Raw genomic sequence first — 17,086 nt, forward strand, 5'->3', positions numbered from 1 at the left:
GAGGTGGGGAAAAGGCTCCTCCATATTCCCCCTTAGAATGCCATTGATTAGCCAGATAAGAGGCCAGTCATCACGTGTCCTTGACCCGGTTGGCCAAACAATGCATTTTTTTTTTCTGTAAGGAATTATAAGTGCTTGCTTTAAAGGTGGCAGGGGGCAGAAAAATTTCTCAGTACATAGAGAAAATCTTCGTAACTCATTTGGTTGATGAATTGAATGTATTGGGATATATATATAACTACATAAAAATATAGCTATAGATATATTAAATATATATGTTTTAACACTGTGGAAACAGTCCACTGAGGAGTTCCTGGGTAATTAGCATTGTATAATGTTGATGTGGTGTGTTCTCTACTCAGTGGGCCCAGCTGGCATCGCCCTTATCCTTTCCCATCATTGTAACCACCTCTAAATATTCCTTCCTTCCAGCCCGCCCCCTCTCCTTCACCTGTAATTAAGGGAGAAAGGAGGAGGCTACTGTGGGATGCCTCCTTCCCTGTGTACAGTGTGCTTGGCATTCTTCCTGTCCCTTTACCATAAAGGCACGATGCCATTTGAGGAAGGGAAATGGAAACTCAAAAGAGAAAGTCCTGCAGTTGAGCAGTAAGAGTAATGCTGGTTTCGTTTCCCCAATGGTTAGAGAACACCTGTCTCCGCAACCAGTATCGCTGCAGCAACGGGAACTGCATCAACAGCATTTGGTGGTGTGACTTCGACAACGACTGCGGGGACATGAGCGATGAGAGGAACTGCCGTGAGTCTCCTGGCTTTGCCTGGTCGCCGGCATGGCGAGCGTTTACCTTCCGGAAGGCTGGTCAGCTCTTCCTGCTTGGGGCGGCCTGAGGTGCAGGGCGAGTGGCCCATCACTGGTGATGCCCACCTAAGTTGATAAGGCCTGGATGACACGGAAAACATTTCTGTATAGAGTTACATATTAGATATATAGTATTAATTTTAGGTACATACTATTTTTAAAACAGCCCACATGAGTGAGTTGACTCCTTATTACAGGAGATTTATAAATAAACATCAGGTGGCTGAAACTGAGCTGATTTGGCAGTCTGGGCTCTAATCTTGGCTCTAGCACTATAATAAAGCTGGCTGCTTAAGGCGGGTGACCAGGTAACATTCTTTGATTTGTAAATTCAATATTCAGCCTCTTGAGGGATGGGGAACAGGTATTACCTTGTCTGGCACTCCAACTAGTTGATGTTGGCCGCATACCAGGCTCGAGAGAGATTGTTTTAGTTGGTTAGTACTGTGTAGTTTGGCCTAAGTATGTGTGCCATGTAAATGTCATCTTTGGACTGTATAATTTTTAAGTTTCTAACTAAAGTATATGATCCTGTTTATCGGGATTTAACAAAAAACAACCTCTTGTAAGAGATAATTTGTTAGCCACAAATTTTCTCCATTCTTCACTGAATTGTTAGTAGCTCTGACATCCTGAGGAGGTGACTTGTCCCGTCGTCAGTCACACATCCTATTATGTGTTGCACGCCGTCTGTTCCGGACTCTGTGCTGGGCTTGGGTCTGTGTCGGGGATCAAGGTGGAGATGGGGTCCGCAGTCTGAGGTGGGAGTCAGGAAGGTCGGCCGGCAGCTGCAGCGGAGCCCTGAGTGCTGTGACGGGGACGTGCCGTGTGCATGTGTGACAGGCACCCACCTCAAACTCGCGTCGGCACCATTGAAGGGCCCTGTCGGGTGCCTGGGTGAACCACGCAGAGGTGGAGGGAGGAATGTCGTAGGCACAGGACAAGCAGGGGCAGAGTCGGCACGGCTGGGAAACGTTGGTGGGCCCAGGGGGGCAAGGTGAGGCTGGATGGGTGGGCAGGGCCCAGGTCAGCAAGGGCCTTGTACATACTATCAGAGGAGCACTTGGGAGCCATGATACGATTTCTCACCTTGGGAAAGATGAGCAGTGAGCAGACTGCATTGGGTGAGAGAAAGACCAGAGGCAGGGAAGCCAGAAACCAGGTTAGAGGTCCTCTCTTTCACGTGTTTTACCTTTGGCAACCCCGGGGCTCATTTCCACTTTGTCCTGCGAGAGCAGATTGACGGGCGGCTCTGGATACTCACCTGGCCCCTGGCAGATACGTAGCCAGTCACCCATGGAGCCTGTGCCAGGCTCCCAAGCCGCTTCATCCAGAAAGCAACTTGAGACGTATGCAGCCCCTCAGACTCCTCTGGGCCCTGCAGTCCTGTCGCCTGCCCCTTCTGGCTGATAGGAGGTTATTTGCAGTCTCGATTATTTTCCCTTGGCTTCAGTGGACGCCTTTCATCCCAAGGGAGAAGAGCTTCTTGAATGGCAGGTTTGGGAAAGCCTCTCTGTGTCCGTCTTTTCTGCAGAAAGGGCCTGCAAAGCCTTCTCTACCTACCAGAGTGACAGGAAGTTGTGATATTTGTGGGGCAATAGCCAAAGCTCTTTAAAAACATTTATTCTTTTTAACAGCATTAAAGCAGATTGTGGAAACGAGTTTATTACATAGCGGGGTGGGGGAAGAGATGCTTCTTAGAATTAACACGTTGCAAGGAAATTGCCCAGGCACAGGCACGGTGGAAGCAGTGAGATACACACCAGATAACCTTATAGCCAATAGCTAGGGACAGGGGTGGCACGTCATTCCTCCTCATGCCCTTGGGCTTGGTTTCTACTAAATGGACAAGCTGGGTCTTGTATTGGCTCTGAGATTTGAGAGAAATGAAGACCTCCAGATTTTGGGAGTAGCCTCCTGCCCTTAGTGGCTTCCTTCCACCCAGCCCCTGAGCTCTGCTTCCCTCTTCAGTTTTCTTAAACGCAGAGTTTAAAGTCCTGCTCTGGGCAAGTATGGTGCTGGCGCTGCCCTCCTCCTCGCTTGGTGTGAGTGTCAGCTGGGGTTGACTTTCCAGAGACCCCAAGACTTGCTGTCTTTTCTGCTCCTTCCCGCTTGCACTTGGCTCGGGTCCCCACCCGTCATACAGGGCAGAGGCATGGAGGGGATGAATGGATGGACGTAAAACACGGAGCCTGGGAATCGAGGGAGAGGGGCTTATCTGTGCCTTCATGCCTGGCTCCCTTACCAGGGAAATGGCGGAGGTGCTTATCGAGATGGGAGAGGCGCCCTGTTCACAGGCAGGGCTGCAGGGGAGGGACAGGCCGTGAGACTGGGCACTGCTGGATGGGGAGTTAGGCGAGGTTCCCGTCAGCTGCCAGGGAACAGAAGCGGAGGGAGGACGAAGGGACGTGGGCGGGATGTTGTCAGTAGATTTCCCTCCCTCTCAAACAGACTCCTCCAGCTGGGTGGTTGTCAGGCACTCAGGGTTTTGACGTGAATCCCCTGCAGTCTTGTCATTTTGCATTCAGCCCCTGCCTCCCACCACGAGCTCAATTACAGAGAAGAAATGGAGCCTCAAATAAGAGCTGCCGGGATGTCTAACAGCAGTGCTGCCATGTGGCGTTTCATTGCACGCGCACCCGCCCTCCGTCCCAGGATTCTGTTCTGCCGGATTTCACCTTCGGTGTCAGCCCCTCGCTGCTCCCGACAGCAGCCTGCCCTCCTCGCGCCTTTCCTGGGGGTCTTGCTCTGGGTTCTAGGGGTTGTGCTTAAGCACAGGATATTTCTGTATAGGAGAGAGAGAAAATCTAATTCTGTGCTCATCCTGATGCCAAAAGGGCACGAGGAATGCTGAGGAAGAGAAGTGACATTTGTTGAGAGCCGCTATATTTGCATCCTGTTTAGTAGGTTCTGGTCCCAGACTTGTTCTCTTGTCATCTTCGTAACAGTGCTACCAGGTAGGCGTTATCTCCATTTTATGGTGGAGGCAATGGAGGCACGGGATGGTCCACTTGTGTAAGTTGTAGGTACCGTGTTTCCCCGAAAATAAGACAGGGTCTTATATTTATTTTTCCTCAAGAAGACACCCTAGGGCTTATTTTCAGGGGATGTGTTATTTTCCCCTCAAAGCCTCAGCTTGCAGCATACACAGGATGGCCGGGACCTGACAGGGGGAGCTGACCTTGTTGGTGCGGCTGCCCACACCTTTCCGGTCACCTCTGGGATAGTAGCTGTCTCCATGGGGCAGATGAGAAGGGCTGCTCATCTTCTTTACCGCTCCTCCACGAAATGCACTGGTTGTGCAGACACGCTGCGTAGCCACGCCCATCACTAGGTCTTATTTTCGGGTCAGGGCTTATATTGCTCGATGCTTAGAAATCCTGCTAGGGTTTATTTTATGGGTAGGTATTATTTTCAGGGAAACACGGTAGTAGACCCAAGATTCAAATCTAGTCTTTCTGACTGTGAGGTGCTTGGCCACATTTCCTAACCCTCATTTTACTGTTGAGAAAACTGAGCCTTATGGTGGTTAAAATTAATTGCTGGAGGAAAGAGGTAGAGCCCAGATTTGAAGCCCAGTCTTTTCTTTTCTTTTTTTCTTTTTTTTTTTTTTTTAGATAGTCCCTCTCTGTTGCCCAGGCTAGAGTGCTGGGGTGTCAGCCTAGCTTACAGCAACCTTAGATTCCTGGGCTCAGGGGATCCTCCTGCCTCAGCCTCCCAGTTAGCTGGGACTACAGGCACGCACCACCACGCCCGGCTAATTTTTCCATGTTTAGTAGAGACGGTGTCTTGCTCTTGCTCAGGCCGGTCTCAAACTCCTGAGCTCGAGCAATCCTCCTGCCTCAGCCTCCCAGGGAGCTAGGATTACAGGCGTGAGCCACCGTGCCTGGCTGAAGCCCAGTCTTGACTGACTGCAGGCGGAGCCCGTGTTCCCAGTACAGAACTCTGCCTCCACTGCCTTCTCCAGGCAGACTATGAGGCGCCAGCTGACTGAGTGAAATTGGGATTCCCTAATAGTAGTTTTGTAGATAAAGGTATTTGTGCCACTTACTTAGGAGGACACCTTCATGTCTGAAGGGATCTTAGGAGGAGATCTAGCCCATCACTCTCTCCCAGCCAGATGACAGTTTCTCACTTTTCCCAGCCCTGTTCTGATCTGGAAGCTGTCCACAAAAGATACGCCCTTATCTCCCTCGGTGGTAAATTTCAGGTTCTCATGCAGTTTTTTTCCTCTATAAGTCTAAGTGTAATTTCTGTTGCTATAATTAAAATCTGCTTCCTTCCATTTTTTTAATTGGTTTTCCAGTAGGATGTTTGTATCTGGGGGGAATTAATTGCACCTAATGGAATATGTCTTTCTCTCCCATTTAGCTACCACCATATGTGATGCGGACACCCAGTTTCGTTGCCAGGAGTCTGGGACTTGTATCCCGCTGTCCTATAAATGTGACCTTGAGGATGACTGTGGAGACAACAGCGACGAAAGTCATTGTGGTAAGGGGACATGCCATCCAGAAACCGTGTTCTGGAGAGGGGGTCACCATGCTTGCTCACTGGGCTGTACTGCCCTGGGCAGGGTGGCTTGGAGGTGGAGGGTGTCTGATTGTCATTGCAGGATTTATGACATTCCAGCTGAATGACCGTCTCTCCATGCACATGGTAGGGTTGAGTCATTTCCTTTCTCCATTCATTTCTTAAGAGGTTGTTTGCTGCTTTTCATGAGGATTCAGTTCTGCCAGAAACACTTGATCTAGAATTAATGGGACCCTGGATTCATGGCCCGAGACTCAGTTCCTGTCACTTATTTACTTGGATTAGCCTGTGTTTTCTAATGTGAAAGATGGGGAAATGACCCTGCTTTGCTTGGTGACTGGAGAGATGCTATAAGAATGAAAGGTGATTAATAAGGAAGTAAGATTTCTGAATGGATTCAGAGGGTTATTGACAGCTATATAGCCTTGGCCCATATCTCTGAATGGATGTGAGATTAGCCTGTTGAAGATGCAGATCTGTACCTTTGTGAACTGTTTTTTGTTGTTGTTGTTGTTGTTGTTTTTAACCAAAGTAATTCAATAAGCTCTGTTAGAAGTCAGCAGATGGTATAGGCATTGACTGAGTGTCTGTTTACTGAATGGAAATGTTTATATTTAGAGAAACAGCGGGTTATGATGCCAAGGAATGATAGGGATTCTCTAGTCCAATCCTTTTAATTGCTACATGGAGTGACTGGGGTCTGTAGCTGTCAGGGGGCTTATTCAGGGTGATACGATTAGTTTGTATCAGAATGGGGAACTGGAATCCATCTCTCCTGTTCTCTAATTCCACACCCTTTCTGTAGTGACACACTGCCCTGTCAGTTTCATGAAAACTATCTTAGTTAACAGGCTCTGGTCCCAGGCTCATAGTTGCTCGCTGCCCAAGGAGACGTAGTTATGTGATACGCATGGTGTGCAGGATGGAGGGAAGTGGAGTGGAGGCCAGGAGCTGACCCTGACCTGGTGATAGGCTGGCCTGGCCCTGCCTGGCCTTGTCTCCCTGTCCACGGGCAGGTCCAGCCCACTGTGCTGTGTGTGTGCACATGGGCAGGGCCTGCTCGTAAATCATCCCGATGCACGTTAACTAACACAGCACAGCCAGGCCGCCTTCACGCGCAAGATGCCCCAGCCTGGCACTTGGGGGAATTTTTTTTTTTTTAAATTCCATAGTTTTCCTTCATCAAATGCCAGAAAACGTGTCTTCAGAGTTCACAACTGTATTCCCTTCATTCCTACCACTTTCTCCCCAGCTCTGAGAAGGCTGAAGTGTGCAGCCAGGAGGGAAACTCCACGTGGTTCCATGTTTCTGGGGTCATCTCTCCACCCACAGGGCACACATTTGACTGTTCAACAGCTTCATTCTTCCCTCTGTTCATGGCCCATTCTTGCCAGTTTGTCTTGAATTCATCCCAAGGTCCCAATTAGTCCCTTCCTCTGATGCAGGACCTCTTCGTAAGTCTCCACACACCTTCCTCATAAACTTCACCGTCAGCCTGTCTCTTGGGGAGAGTGACCGGGACGGCTGCCCTAGCCTCTAGAACTTTGAGAAGTAAATTTCTTTTGTGTGTAGTAAATTCAGACCAGAGCATTCTGTTTTAATGATCTCCCCAGGAGTTTTGAAAGATGTTGCCAGGGCAGCCTCCTTTTCGTGTCTTGGTCCAGCTGTACTGGGTTGTTTGCACCAGGTCCCCACCCTTCTAGGGACAGCACCTCTACCCACATCCCCGGCGCTCTGCCCGCAGAAAGTCCAGAGCTACGTTTGTTTCCTCCATTTTAGCTCAGCGCTAATCTCACTTCCCCTGAGCTGAGCATCTCACAGCCATCAACACGCAAGGACCTTGCAGTACTCCTTTTCTCAAACCACAGGCTGTGTCTCTAGGAGTCTTCTGTTTCTTGAAAGCTCTACCCCCTGGCCTCCTCAGTCACTGCTTCCTAACCTTCTTCCCATCTGAGCGAGCACAGAAAATGATAGTATTTGTGGAGCGCGCTGGGATGAATGGACGAGGCTGCTCTTGCCAAGAGGCAGCCAGCTGTGAGGGTCTGAGGGAATCAGTGTCTCGTAACCCATTGGCAGTGCACTCATCGGAAACTGTCTTTGGTGACCTTTCGTTGCTGGTTGTCCGTGTTTTCTACAGATAATCAGTGATAATAGATCCGTCTGTGACCCTTATGAGCTTTGCACCAGGGACGGTATTTTGAGCGAGCTTCTGTCCTCACCTCTGTTTGCGGTCTCACCTGCAGAAATGCACCAGTGCCGGAGTGACGAGTACAACTGCAGCTCCGGCATGTGCATCCGCGCCTCCTGGGTGTGTGACGGGGACAACGACTGCAGGGACTGGTCCGACGAAGCCAACTGTACCGGTCAGTACCTCCAGGAGTTGGGGAGGTTGTGGGGGAATGAAAACAAATCCCGTTTAATGACCATCACCTCGTACCCCATAATTATATGTGATTATTATAAGTTGATGAAAAAACACGACAAAAATCAAGGGGAAAAAAACCCCCAGATTTTGTTATCTGATGAGTAAATTTTCTCTATAGCCTCCTCTAGAAGTTGTTACTCAGTTCTCCCTTAAACTGCTCTAGTGAATTTGGGCAGAGGAGATACAAATATTTCCTTTATCCGTTTTATGATCAGGGCATATCTGCTTTTACACCCCGATAACTCAGGCTTCATTTTGCAGTTCACGGGTGAGTCAACTTCTCAGTCATCTGGGGTCAGTCATTAATCTTGTGAATTATTGAGTGACTTTTAATCCCATGTCTTAACCTCCTTTGCCACCAAGGTACCCCAGTGCCTCCCACACTGCCCAGCATCTGGTGGCTCTAAGCATGCCTCCTAATTTGTAAAAGCAAATGCAAAGAAGGTAGATCTGTTAAATCCCCAACTTAAGTTTAAATTAGTGCACATTATGCTCTGGGTTAGACTTGCTCCCTGAAGAACAGAGATGACCTTGTCTTTTACTCCTTTGTGTTCTCCACAGTACCCAGTACATAGTAGGGTACGTGCTCAGAGAACCTTTGCGGGTTGAGTGATTTTACGCAACTGCTATACTCCATTTGTTTTAGTTTAGAGGTGACCTTACATGGCCTTAAGAAGGTAAATGCATCTCCTCAGATGCCATATACACCACCCAGGATATTCTGTGATATTCCCAAATTCTGTCCTCTTGTAAAGTTCACCCATGTTCTTTACAGTGCAGTCTCAGTTGCCTGCACCTCTGCGTCTGTAAAGACTGCAGGAAAATGCTTCTCTCTGTATGCAGAAAGAGGAAAAACCAAGGTCCACGAAGGAGCTGCTATCAGCCCAGGAAACACATGAATGTTGTTTGGAAGTTTGGATGGATAATTAGTTAATAAATTAGAAGCGTGCACTTGGGCATTTCAGTTTATAAATTGCAGTGTGATTGAACATCTTGTTATCACAGCCACATTAGTCAAACTCGTGTTTCAGCAGCGTGTGCTGGTCTTCCGGAATGATTTGATAACTTCATTTCTCTGGGCAAATGTGTCATAAGCTCCTGGTTTTATCTCTGGCTTTCTTCTGGCAAGGCGAACTGGGGAAAACTTGCGGCTCAACTGCAGGCTTGTTCCGATGGCTGTTCTCCCAGACCTTTTAAGGATGATTCTCTTTCTCCGTCATTTCAGAATAGTTGGAGGTCGGATGTGAGCTCATTATGATGTGTGGCATGACACTTCGTTTTCTGACCTACTCAGTTAAGCTACACGCAATGCCAGAAGAAACAGGTCGAGGCTGGCCGACCTCCTGTTGGCATCAGCTCAGAGCCATACTTTCTGCTGGGAATATTCCCTGCTCTTCTCTTTTGCTCTCCATGGGACTGTTTGAGTTTTCTTTATTCCCTTCAGCCTATCCATTGTTTTTAAACTTAACATATCTGATTTCTGGTGGGTTTTTTTTTTTTGTGTGTATATATATATGCTAACTGTTACCTTTAGACATTTTATGTGTATTCTTTATATCTTTCCCCTCTTTCTAAATGCACAAGGATTTAAGAATGGTTGGATTCAAATCTCTGCGACACAGTTCCAATACTAAAATTCTTAGTATTTTAAAACACTAAATATTTAGTGTCTTAGTTTTACATTTTAAAAATCCTGAAATTAGTCATTATTTTTAATAACCAAATTTATTTATAAGTGTGTAAGTGTTTACAAGTGACCTTTGCTTCTTGTGTCTAATGCCTCCTTTCAATGTGTATCATTCTGTGGTTCTTGCAGCAGGCATCTGTGAGCGGAAAACTCTTTTAAGGTTTTGTTAGTATAAATGTGTCTTTATTTTCTTTATTTTACCCTCAGTCTTAAATTCAGATGAGTCTGGGTTTCTAGGTTTGTAGTCATTTTCTGTAAGTATTTTCATAATATTATTTCATTGTTTCCAGTTTACATTGTGCTGATGTATTATATGTTCTGCTGTCAGGTCATCTATTCAAATAGCAGATATTCTTTTCTTTCTAGTAGTTATCTTTAGGGTTTTTTTTTTTTTTTTGATCATTGTTGTTATGCAGTTTCACCTACCTGTATGTGAATCGATTTACTGTGCCTGAGACTTGTTTTCTTTTTAAGATCTGAGGATTTATTATTCCTCCCCCCCTCTCCCCCCAGTTCTGAGAAATTACAGCCACTGACTTTTCAGCTGTGCCTGCTTACTACTTTCTCTGGACTTAATCTTCAGCAGTTACTCTTAGTCATTTGTTGGACTGCCTCATTCTGCTGTTCATGCCTCTTGTTTACATTAAATATGTTTGTTGTCTTTATTAGTACAGCCTGACTTTTCAGCTGTGCCTGCTTACTACTTTCTCTGGACTTAATCTTCAGCAGTTACTCTTAGTCATTTGTTGGACTGCCTCATTCTGCTGTTCATGCCTCTTGTTTACATTAAATATGTTTGTTGTCTTTATTAGTACGCTAGAATCTGAGTTACTTTTTCAGATTTATCTTCCAGTTCAACAATTCTATTTTCAGCTGAATCTAATATGCTGTTTCACATATCTATTGAGCAATATAAGGTTGCTTTTTGTATCTAGAAGTTCTGTCTGGTTCTTTTTCAAATCTGCCTTTTATTTTTCAGTGATCTTTCTTTACGCTTTTTCTTCTGTGTCATTAATCATTCAAATTGTGTTTATAGTCGTATTTCTTTTCCCTTATGCACTCCTAATAGTCCAGTGTTTTGTAAGAAATGAGGCAATACATTCCTCATTTTAGTACCAAATTCATCTGTTCTGCTCCACTTACGTTTGGCTAATGCTTTTGATCAGGGTTTCCAGCAGATCTTGATGAGTCAGAAAAGTTCTGTCTGAGTCAAAGAATAAATCATAGGATAATGACCTGTATTTGAAACTGACATTCCATTTCTGTGATCGTTTACCACATTGACTTCACCATTGTAGTTACAGGTGAATCCTACCATGCAAAGGATTCTTCTTTTTCTCTAAATTTTTTAGGCTGGATTAAAGTCAATTTCATCTATCCTTATAATTAAAAAAAAGAGAAAAAATATTTATGGAGCATCCATAATTTACCAGCCATTTAAAATCAGAGAGCTAGTAAGTTACTCAGAAGGTAGAAGAATCCAGAAAAAGATTATATAATCCATTCTAGTCATATCTGACCACTTGAATGAAATTGTGCAGATTGATTAATCTTTCCAAGATCAGTGTCTGTGATAGAATCGGTATATCTCAAACATGCCTTCCAGAATTGTCATTTGGAAACTCCACTAGCACTCTGAAGTTGTTCTCAATTAGAAATGAAATGCATAGGCTGAATAATAACAAGCAGATTAATATGGCAATCAGTTAGGCAGCTCTATGTTTTATGAAAGTGAGCAAGGATTTGGTGAGGAATTTTTTGAAAGACTGTCAGACTTTTAATACCAATAAATCAAAAGTATTCCAGGCGATGGCTGTTACTGGGGCAGAAACTCATGTAACATGCATGATACATTCATCTTCTTATCAGAGATAAGTATGTTTTAAGAAGATGTTTAATGGATTCTGAGTGCCAATGGTTGTAAATACTGAAACTTCCTGTGGACTTATTTACACCCTACCAAATGCAGCCTTGGCCTTTGGGGAGATGGGAAGATACAGACAGGTTCTTTGTGTTACCAACCGTTGCAACAAATAGCCGCAAATTCAGGAGGCATTGGGACATTGTAAGCCAACTTTCCCAGTCCTTGAGCAGCTTACTGCCAGCTGTCTCAATTGAATCAAAAACTATAGTTTGCTCTCAACAACCCACTTTTGTTTGTTTTGCTTCCTTCTGTTGTGAAGACGTCCTGTCCACACAGTTACCCTAACAGAGCCCATCTATCTGGGTTCCATTATTTTGTGTTGGTTGTAAACAAGGCCAGTCTGGGCTTTCATTCAGCGATGTGCCCACACAAACAGCTTTCTGTTTCAGAGGAGGATGGGGACCTCCGACAGTTGGTCGAGCTGGTTGGGTTTGAGGCAAATCTTACACATTTGAATTAGTCTTTCACCAGGAGTTCAAGATGCTTCTAAATGACTTCCAGGTGGCCTCAGCCCGTGTGTGCAGATGAGGCTGTTCGTTCATAACAGTGACTCTCTGTTTCCTGGCTCCTTTTTTCTCTCTCAGTGATTGTAACGGACACCATGTATCCTTGGCTGGTAGATGTTGCTCTTGACTGTACAGAAAGTTAGACAATTCTAAGTTGGCTCTGGGGCCTGCTTTCTTTGCAATTTTGGATGACTCTTTTATAGTTCTTCAGGCCTGAGGTTTTTCCATGTTTGAAATTGCATAGTGTTTTTAAGAATTACAAGGTCATGGCCTTTCACAGCTTTGAAGAGCCCTTAAATATCAAGGTAAGGGTGATGAAATTGAGGCAGCCAGACAGTGGCCGGATCGGGTCCATAACTTGGTCTTCTGAGCACACCCCACCTCTCCTTATTTGATAGTATCTGGATGAGTAAGAGGATTTATGTGAGAAGATAAAGTACCAGTGTAAGTTAGGAAAAGTGCAGGCTTTGAACTTGAACCACCTTGGTGCTGTTACCCAATTGCCTGTAAGTTTCTTAATCTCTCTAAGCCTGTTTCTCATTTGTGAAAGGGGAATAATACCTAACCTCACAGGTTGTTGCGAAGAGTGAGCGATGTTTTAACGTGTGCATCATGTGTGCCCATGCAGTGGCTTGTGTCGCTTCTTCAGACCCACAGGCTCAAATCATTGCCCATCGAGGGAGCTGCCCTCTGCCATAAAGATCCGTCCCGGGTGCCTAATTTCGGCCGAGGAGAAACTCAAGACACCCCTGCAATTGCTACCTTATACCCTAGTACGAACTTCCTTGCAGCCTGCCCCTTGGCAGCTGGTGGGGGGTGGAGCAGAGGGTGTGACGGTGTCCCTCTTCTCCACCGCAGCCATCTACCACACCTGCGAGGCCTCCAACTTCCAGTGCCGCAACGGACACTGCATCCCCCAGCGGTGGGCCTGTGACGGCGACACGGACTGCCAGGACGGTTCCGACGAGGATCCAGTCAACTGTGGTAAGTGCAAACGAGTCAGGCCCCACCTGGAGCTTCCCCAGTGTCTGCTGTTCGGGAAGAAAGGCAGCAGATGGGCCAGGGAACGAAATACCCGTGTTTCCGCTCTGGCAACCAAACAAGCCCACCCACTTCCCAGGTCCTGTTGCCATATGATATATCAGGGTGTGTTGTGTAGTCTTAAGCATCAAGTAAGCAGTCTGTCTCCCCCCACACACAAAATACATAAAATGCTTTTTTATACCACATATTTTTAAGGGTCTCGGTCCTTATTCTTTTGCCAAACATTCCAGATTTTTGTGGGATTGTAGTTGTTGTCTATTATTAGACATTTACTCCTTTCATGTTACAGTGTTAAATAAGATGCTTTTATATATCTGTATTTTTCCACAGTTAGCATTTTTATGGAAGATGCCTATTCACTTTATAACATAGTTCATGTAGTTGCTTCCAACTAAGTTGGCATTTAGTTGGGCATTTGAGTTTTTTCAGTTTGGCACTGTGATGCTAGTATTCATGTCCTTGGAAATGAAGGCTTGTTTTTCCTTTGAGCTATTTCCTGGGATACGTTCTTCAATACGGAGCTGTGGGGTGGACGGTTCTGCCCAGTTTTTATGATTCTCTTTAAGTATTTCTAGATTTCATTTCCAAGGGTTTATACCAAATGCATCTCCACCAGTAATATAGTGCATGTTTCCCTAAGTCTCTTTTCATGCTAGATTTCTATCTTTTTAGTTAATATAATTAACTAATTTAGTATATTTGTCTCACATAATTTTAACTTATGCCTTTTTATTTTTAACTTTTTCTACTAAATGACATTAACCATTTCCTCCAATAGTGGTACTCAGTTACTATTTCTTTTTCTGTTTGATATCGTTTGACTAATTTTCTAGGAATAACGACTTTTTACATGGTTAAAACACATTTTCTTTTCTTTTACCTAATCCTCATGGAACTATTCTGTCAAGAGCTGGGTTTGCAAAGGCTCTCCAGGGCTGCCCTGTTAGAACTGATTTTCAAGTCTAATGTCTGGCAGTAACTCTGCTCAGGAGAAAGGGTGACCTAATGCTGAGGATTCTGAGCTAAGTGTCAGGATACCTTAGTTCTAGTTTAATTTCCAGTGGAACTGGTTGTGAAACCTCAGGCTCTTAACATCTAGGTGTACTTCCTCTGCAAGGGCTTTGCTTTAGAATTCCTGAAGAACTAAAGTGGTGAGTGACTTAAAGAGCTTCTAAAAACTAGCATTTCATAATTAGTTTCTGTGTCCTCCTTTTTTCTATTCATGGAAGTGTTTCTTTCTCTTCTTAAAGATATACTTGATTTCTGGATAAGTGATACATTCACGTGCTTCAAAATGGAAAAAGTAAAAAAAGGTGTACAGTAAAAGTTGATCTGCCTGGTTCCCACCCTTTCCCCATAGGAAGCCATGGTTGTATACACTCCCAGAACATTTTTGTGTATATATATACACAAATTTAAATATACTGTGTATTCTTGTCCTGTTTTATGCAAGTAATGTTTTACTTTGCATGTTGTTTTTTAACTTGTTTTTTCACATAACTGTATATCTAGGACAGGCATCCTCAAACTACGGCCCGTCGGCCACATGCGGCCCGCTGAGGACATTTATCCGGCCCGCTGGGTGTTTTTGCCACCACTGCCTGTCCTGCTTAGCAGCCAGTTCGTCCCAGGCCCACAGTGCACAGGTGTGAATTGTGTGCCGCACTCTCCAACAGCCCTCCAACGGCCTGAGGGACAGTGAACTGGCCCCCTGTTTAAAAAGTTTGAGGACCCCTGATCTAGGACATACTTTTCCACGGAGCACTTCAGTCTCTTTTATAGTTATCTAGTGTTCTAGTGTACAGTAATTTATTAAACGATCTCCACTTGATGGACAGTTTTTAATCTCTTACAAACAGTGTTGCAGTGCCACACTTGTACTAACTTTAAGAACAAGATTATAACCTTGTACTTAGACATCATTTTTTAATTGCTGTAAGTAGAATGCATTTCTCTAGGTGGAATTGCCGGATGAAAGTTTATGTGCATTTGTGATTTTGCTAGCTATGGCCAATTGCTCTCTCTAGTGGTGGCACAGATTTATACTCCCACCAACAGTGTACATGCCTGCTTGTTTCCTCTTTGTCATTCTCCTCTGTTGTTGAATTAAATTTCAGAGAAGAAGTGCAATGGATTCCGCTGCCCGAATGGCACTTGCATCCCATCCAGCAAACATTGCGACGGCCTCCGCGACTGCTCGGACGGCTCCGATGAACAGCACTGCGGTGAGTCCAGTCCCCGCCCCGGGCAGCACCACGGCCTGGGGGTGTGAGTGAGGGGTGCATGCTGGACTGAAGCCTTTCGTTTCCTCAGTGCCTGCTGTGGGTAGCGTTTAACTGAGTGCTTGGCCAGGACTCGTGGAGGCTGATCATGGCAGGGAGACACAGTTTGGGTAAAGCAGAGCAGGGGGAGGGGTGGGGTGGTCAATCAGTTCATACTTCTGTGAATGTTATTGTGTCATTGTGAATCAGCCGACTGTTTAGAGTTGTGCACTTCTACTTGATTGGTTTGATCAGTGTTGCTGATAATCACCTGGGAAACATTTTTAGGCCAGGTGACCCTTTAGCCTCAGTTTTCTTTAGCCCCAGAAAGATTGCCTTGGGTCAGTGATGCTCATCCTTGAATACATATTAGAATCACCTGGGAGCTTTAAAAGCTCCTGGTACCTGGGTGACATCCCCCAGAGATGCTGATTTAATTAGCCTAGGGTGTGGCTTGGGCATTGAGATTGTTTACAGTGCTCAGTTTACAGTGCTGTTGTGCATGCCAGGCTGAGAGCTGATGCATTAGTGCAGGGGTGGAAAACTGGCCTGTGGGCGAGAGCCAGCCCATAACCTTTCCATTACGTGAAGTTTTCTTTGAATACAGTAACTACCACCTGTTCACATATTGTATATGGCTGCTTTTATGCTGTAGTGGCAGGATCACGTTGGTGTAACAGAGGCTGTGTGCAACCTGCAAACCCTAAAATATTTACTCTCTGCTCGTGTTAGTTGGGGTTCTCCGGAAAAACAGAACCAATAGTATATGTATATGTGAGTGTGTTTCTGTGTGTATGTCTCTTTGTGTGTCTCTAAACATAGACACACACACACAACTTTAATTTTATATATATGTGTGTATATGTATATATATGTAGAGAAAGAGAGAGAGATTTATTTTAAGGAATTGATTCATGTGATTATGGAGGCTGGAAAGTCCAAAATCTGCAAGGAGAGCCAGCAGGCCAGAGACGCAGGGACAAGCGAGGTTACGATTCAGTCGGAAGGTTGTCTCCTTGTTGTGTGCTCACATGGCCTTTCTTCTGGCCGTGCATCCCTGGCGTCCCTTCCCTTTCTTAGAGGACACTAATCCTATTGCATTAGGGCCCCATCCTTATGATTTCATTTAACTTTAATTTGCTTTTCAAAGGCCCTGTCTCCAAATACAGTCACGGTGGGTGTTAGGGCTTCAACATATAAATTTTATGGGGACACAATTCAGTCCAGTAACACTGATCCCTTACAGAAAACGTTTGTGACCCCTGCAATAGAGAGTCAGTGTCATATTGATAGTGATTAAGATCAGGGGCATTGGTGTCAGACAAATTGAACTCTAAAGTTCAGTTTTGGCTTCACCCTCATCAGCTGTGTGCACTTGGCAAAATAGTTAATGCTGCTACCCCCTGTTTTCTCATTTCAGAAACAGGGACAATAAAGTCTCTCATATGTTGTCCTGAGGTTTAACGATGCACATTATGTCAGTGCTTTAGCTGTGGGCTTGGCGCAGATCCAGCGCTCACACACAGTGGCTGGTGCCGTTGTGTCCTGACTGTGCGCACATCTGCCTCGGTGCGCGTCTGGCCAGGGCTGCAGAGGGCCAGCTTGCCCTGGGTGCTCACGGCCTTTTCTGCTCTCAGAGCCCCTCTGTACGCGCTTCATGGACTTCGTGTGTAAGAACCGCCAGCAGTGCCTGTTCCACTCCATGGTGTGTGACGGGATCATCCAGTGCCGCGATGGATCCGACGAGGACGCGGCGTTTGCGGGATGCTGTGAGTGGGGCCAGTGGGGGTGCAGCTCACAGTCACTGAGGGACCTACTCGGGGGGTTGGCCACCTGGGGGTGCGCCTCCATCTAGCTTGCCGGTCTCGATCGAGTGTCCAGCGCGCCCG

At 45.6% G+C, this 17,086-nt stretch overlaps 1 protein-coding gene across 1 annotated transcript in view; it reads left to right on the plus strand.

Annotated features, from left to right (window-relative positions):
• Window positions 1–17,086, plus strand: part of SORL1 (sortilin related receptor 1) — a 165,501-nt gene that overhangs the window by 105,776 nt on the left and 42,639 nt on the right. The window contains exons 23-28 of the mRNA XM_012789890.3: window positions 644–757; window positions 5,189–5,311; window positions 7,594–7,713; window positions 12,751–12,876; window positions 15,054–15,161; window positions 16,835–16,966. Of these exons, the coding sequence (XP_012645344.2) occupies window positions 644–757; window positions 5,189–5,311; window positions 7,594–7,713; window positions 12,751–12,876; window positions 15,054–15,161; window positions 16,835–16,966 (723 nt within the window). The remainder of the gene's footprint in view (window positions 1–643; window positions 758–5,188; window positions 5,312–7,593; window positions 7,714–12,750; window positions 12,877–15,053; window positions 15,162–16,834; window positions 16,967–17,086) is intronic.

Source organism: Microcebus murinus, chromosome 4 (assembly GCF_040939455.1).
Source record: "Microcebus murinus isolate Inina chromosome 4, M.murinus_Inina_mat1.0, whole genome shotgun sequence".
Lineage (NCBI taxonomy): Eukaryota > Metazoa > Chordata > Mammalia > Primates > Cheirogaleidae > Microcebus > Microcebus murinus.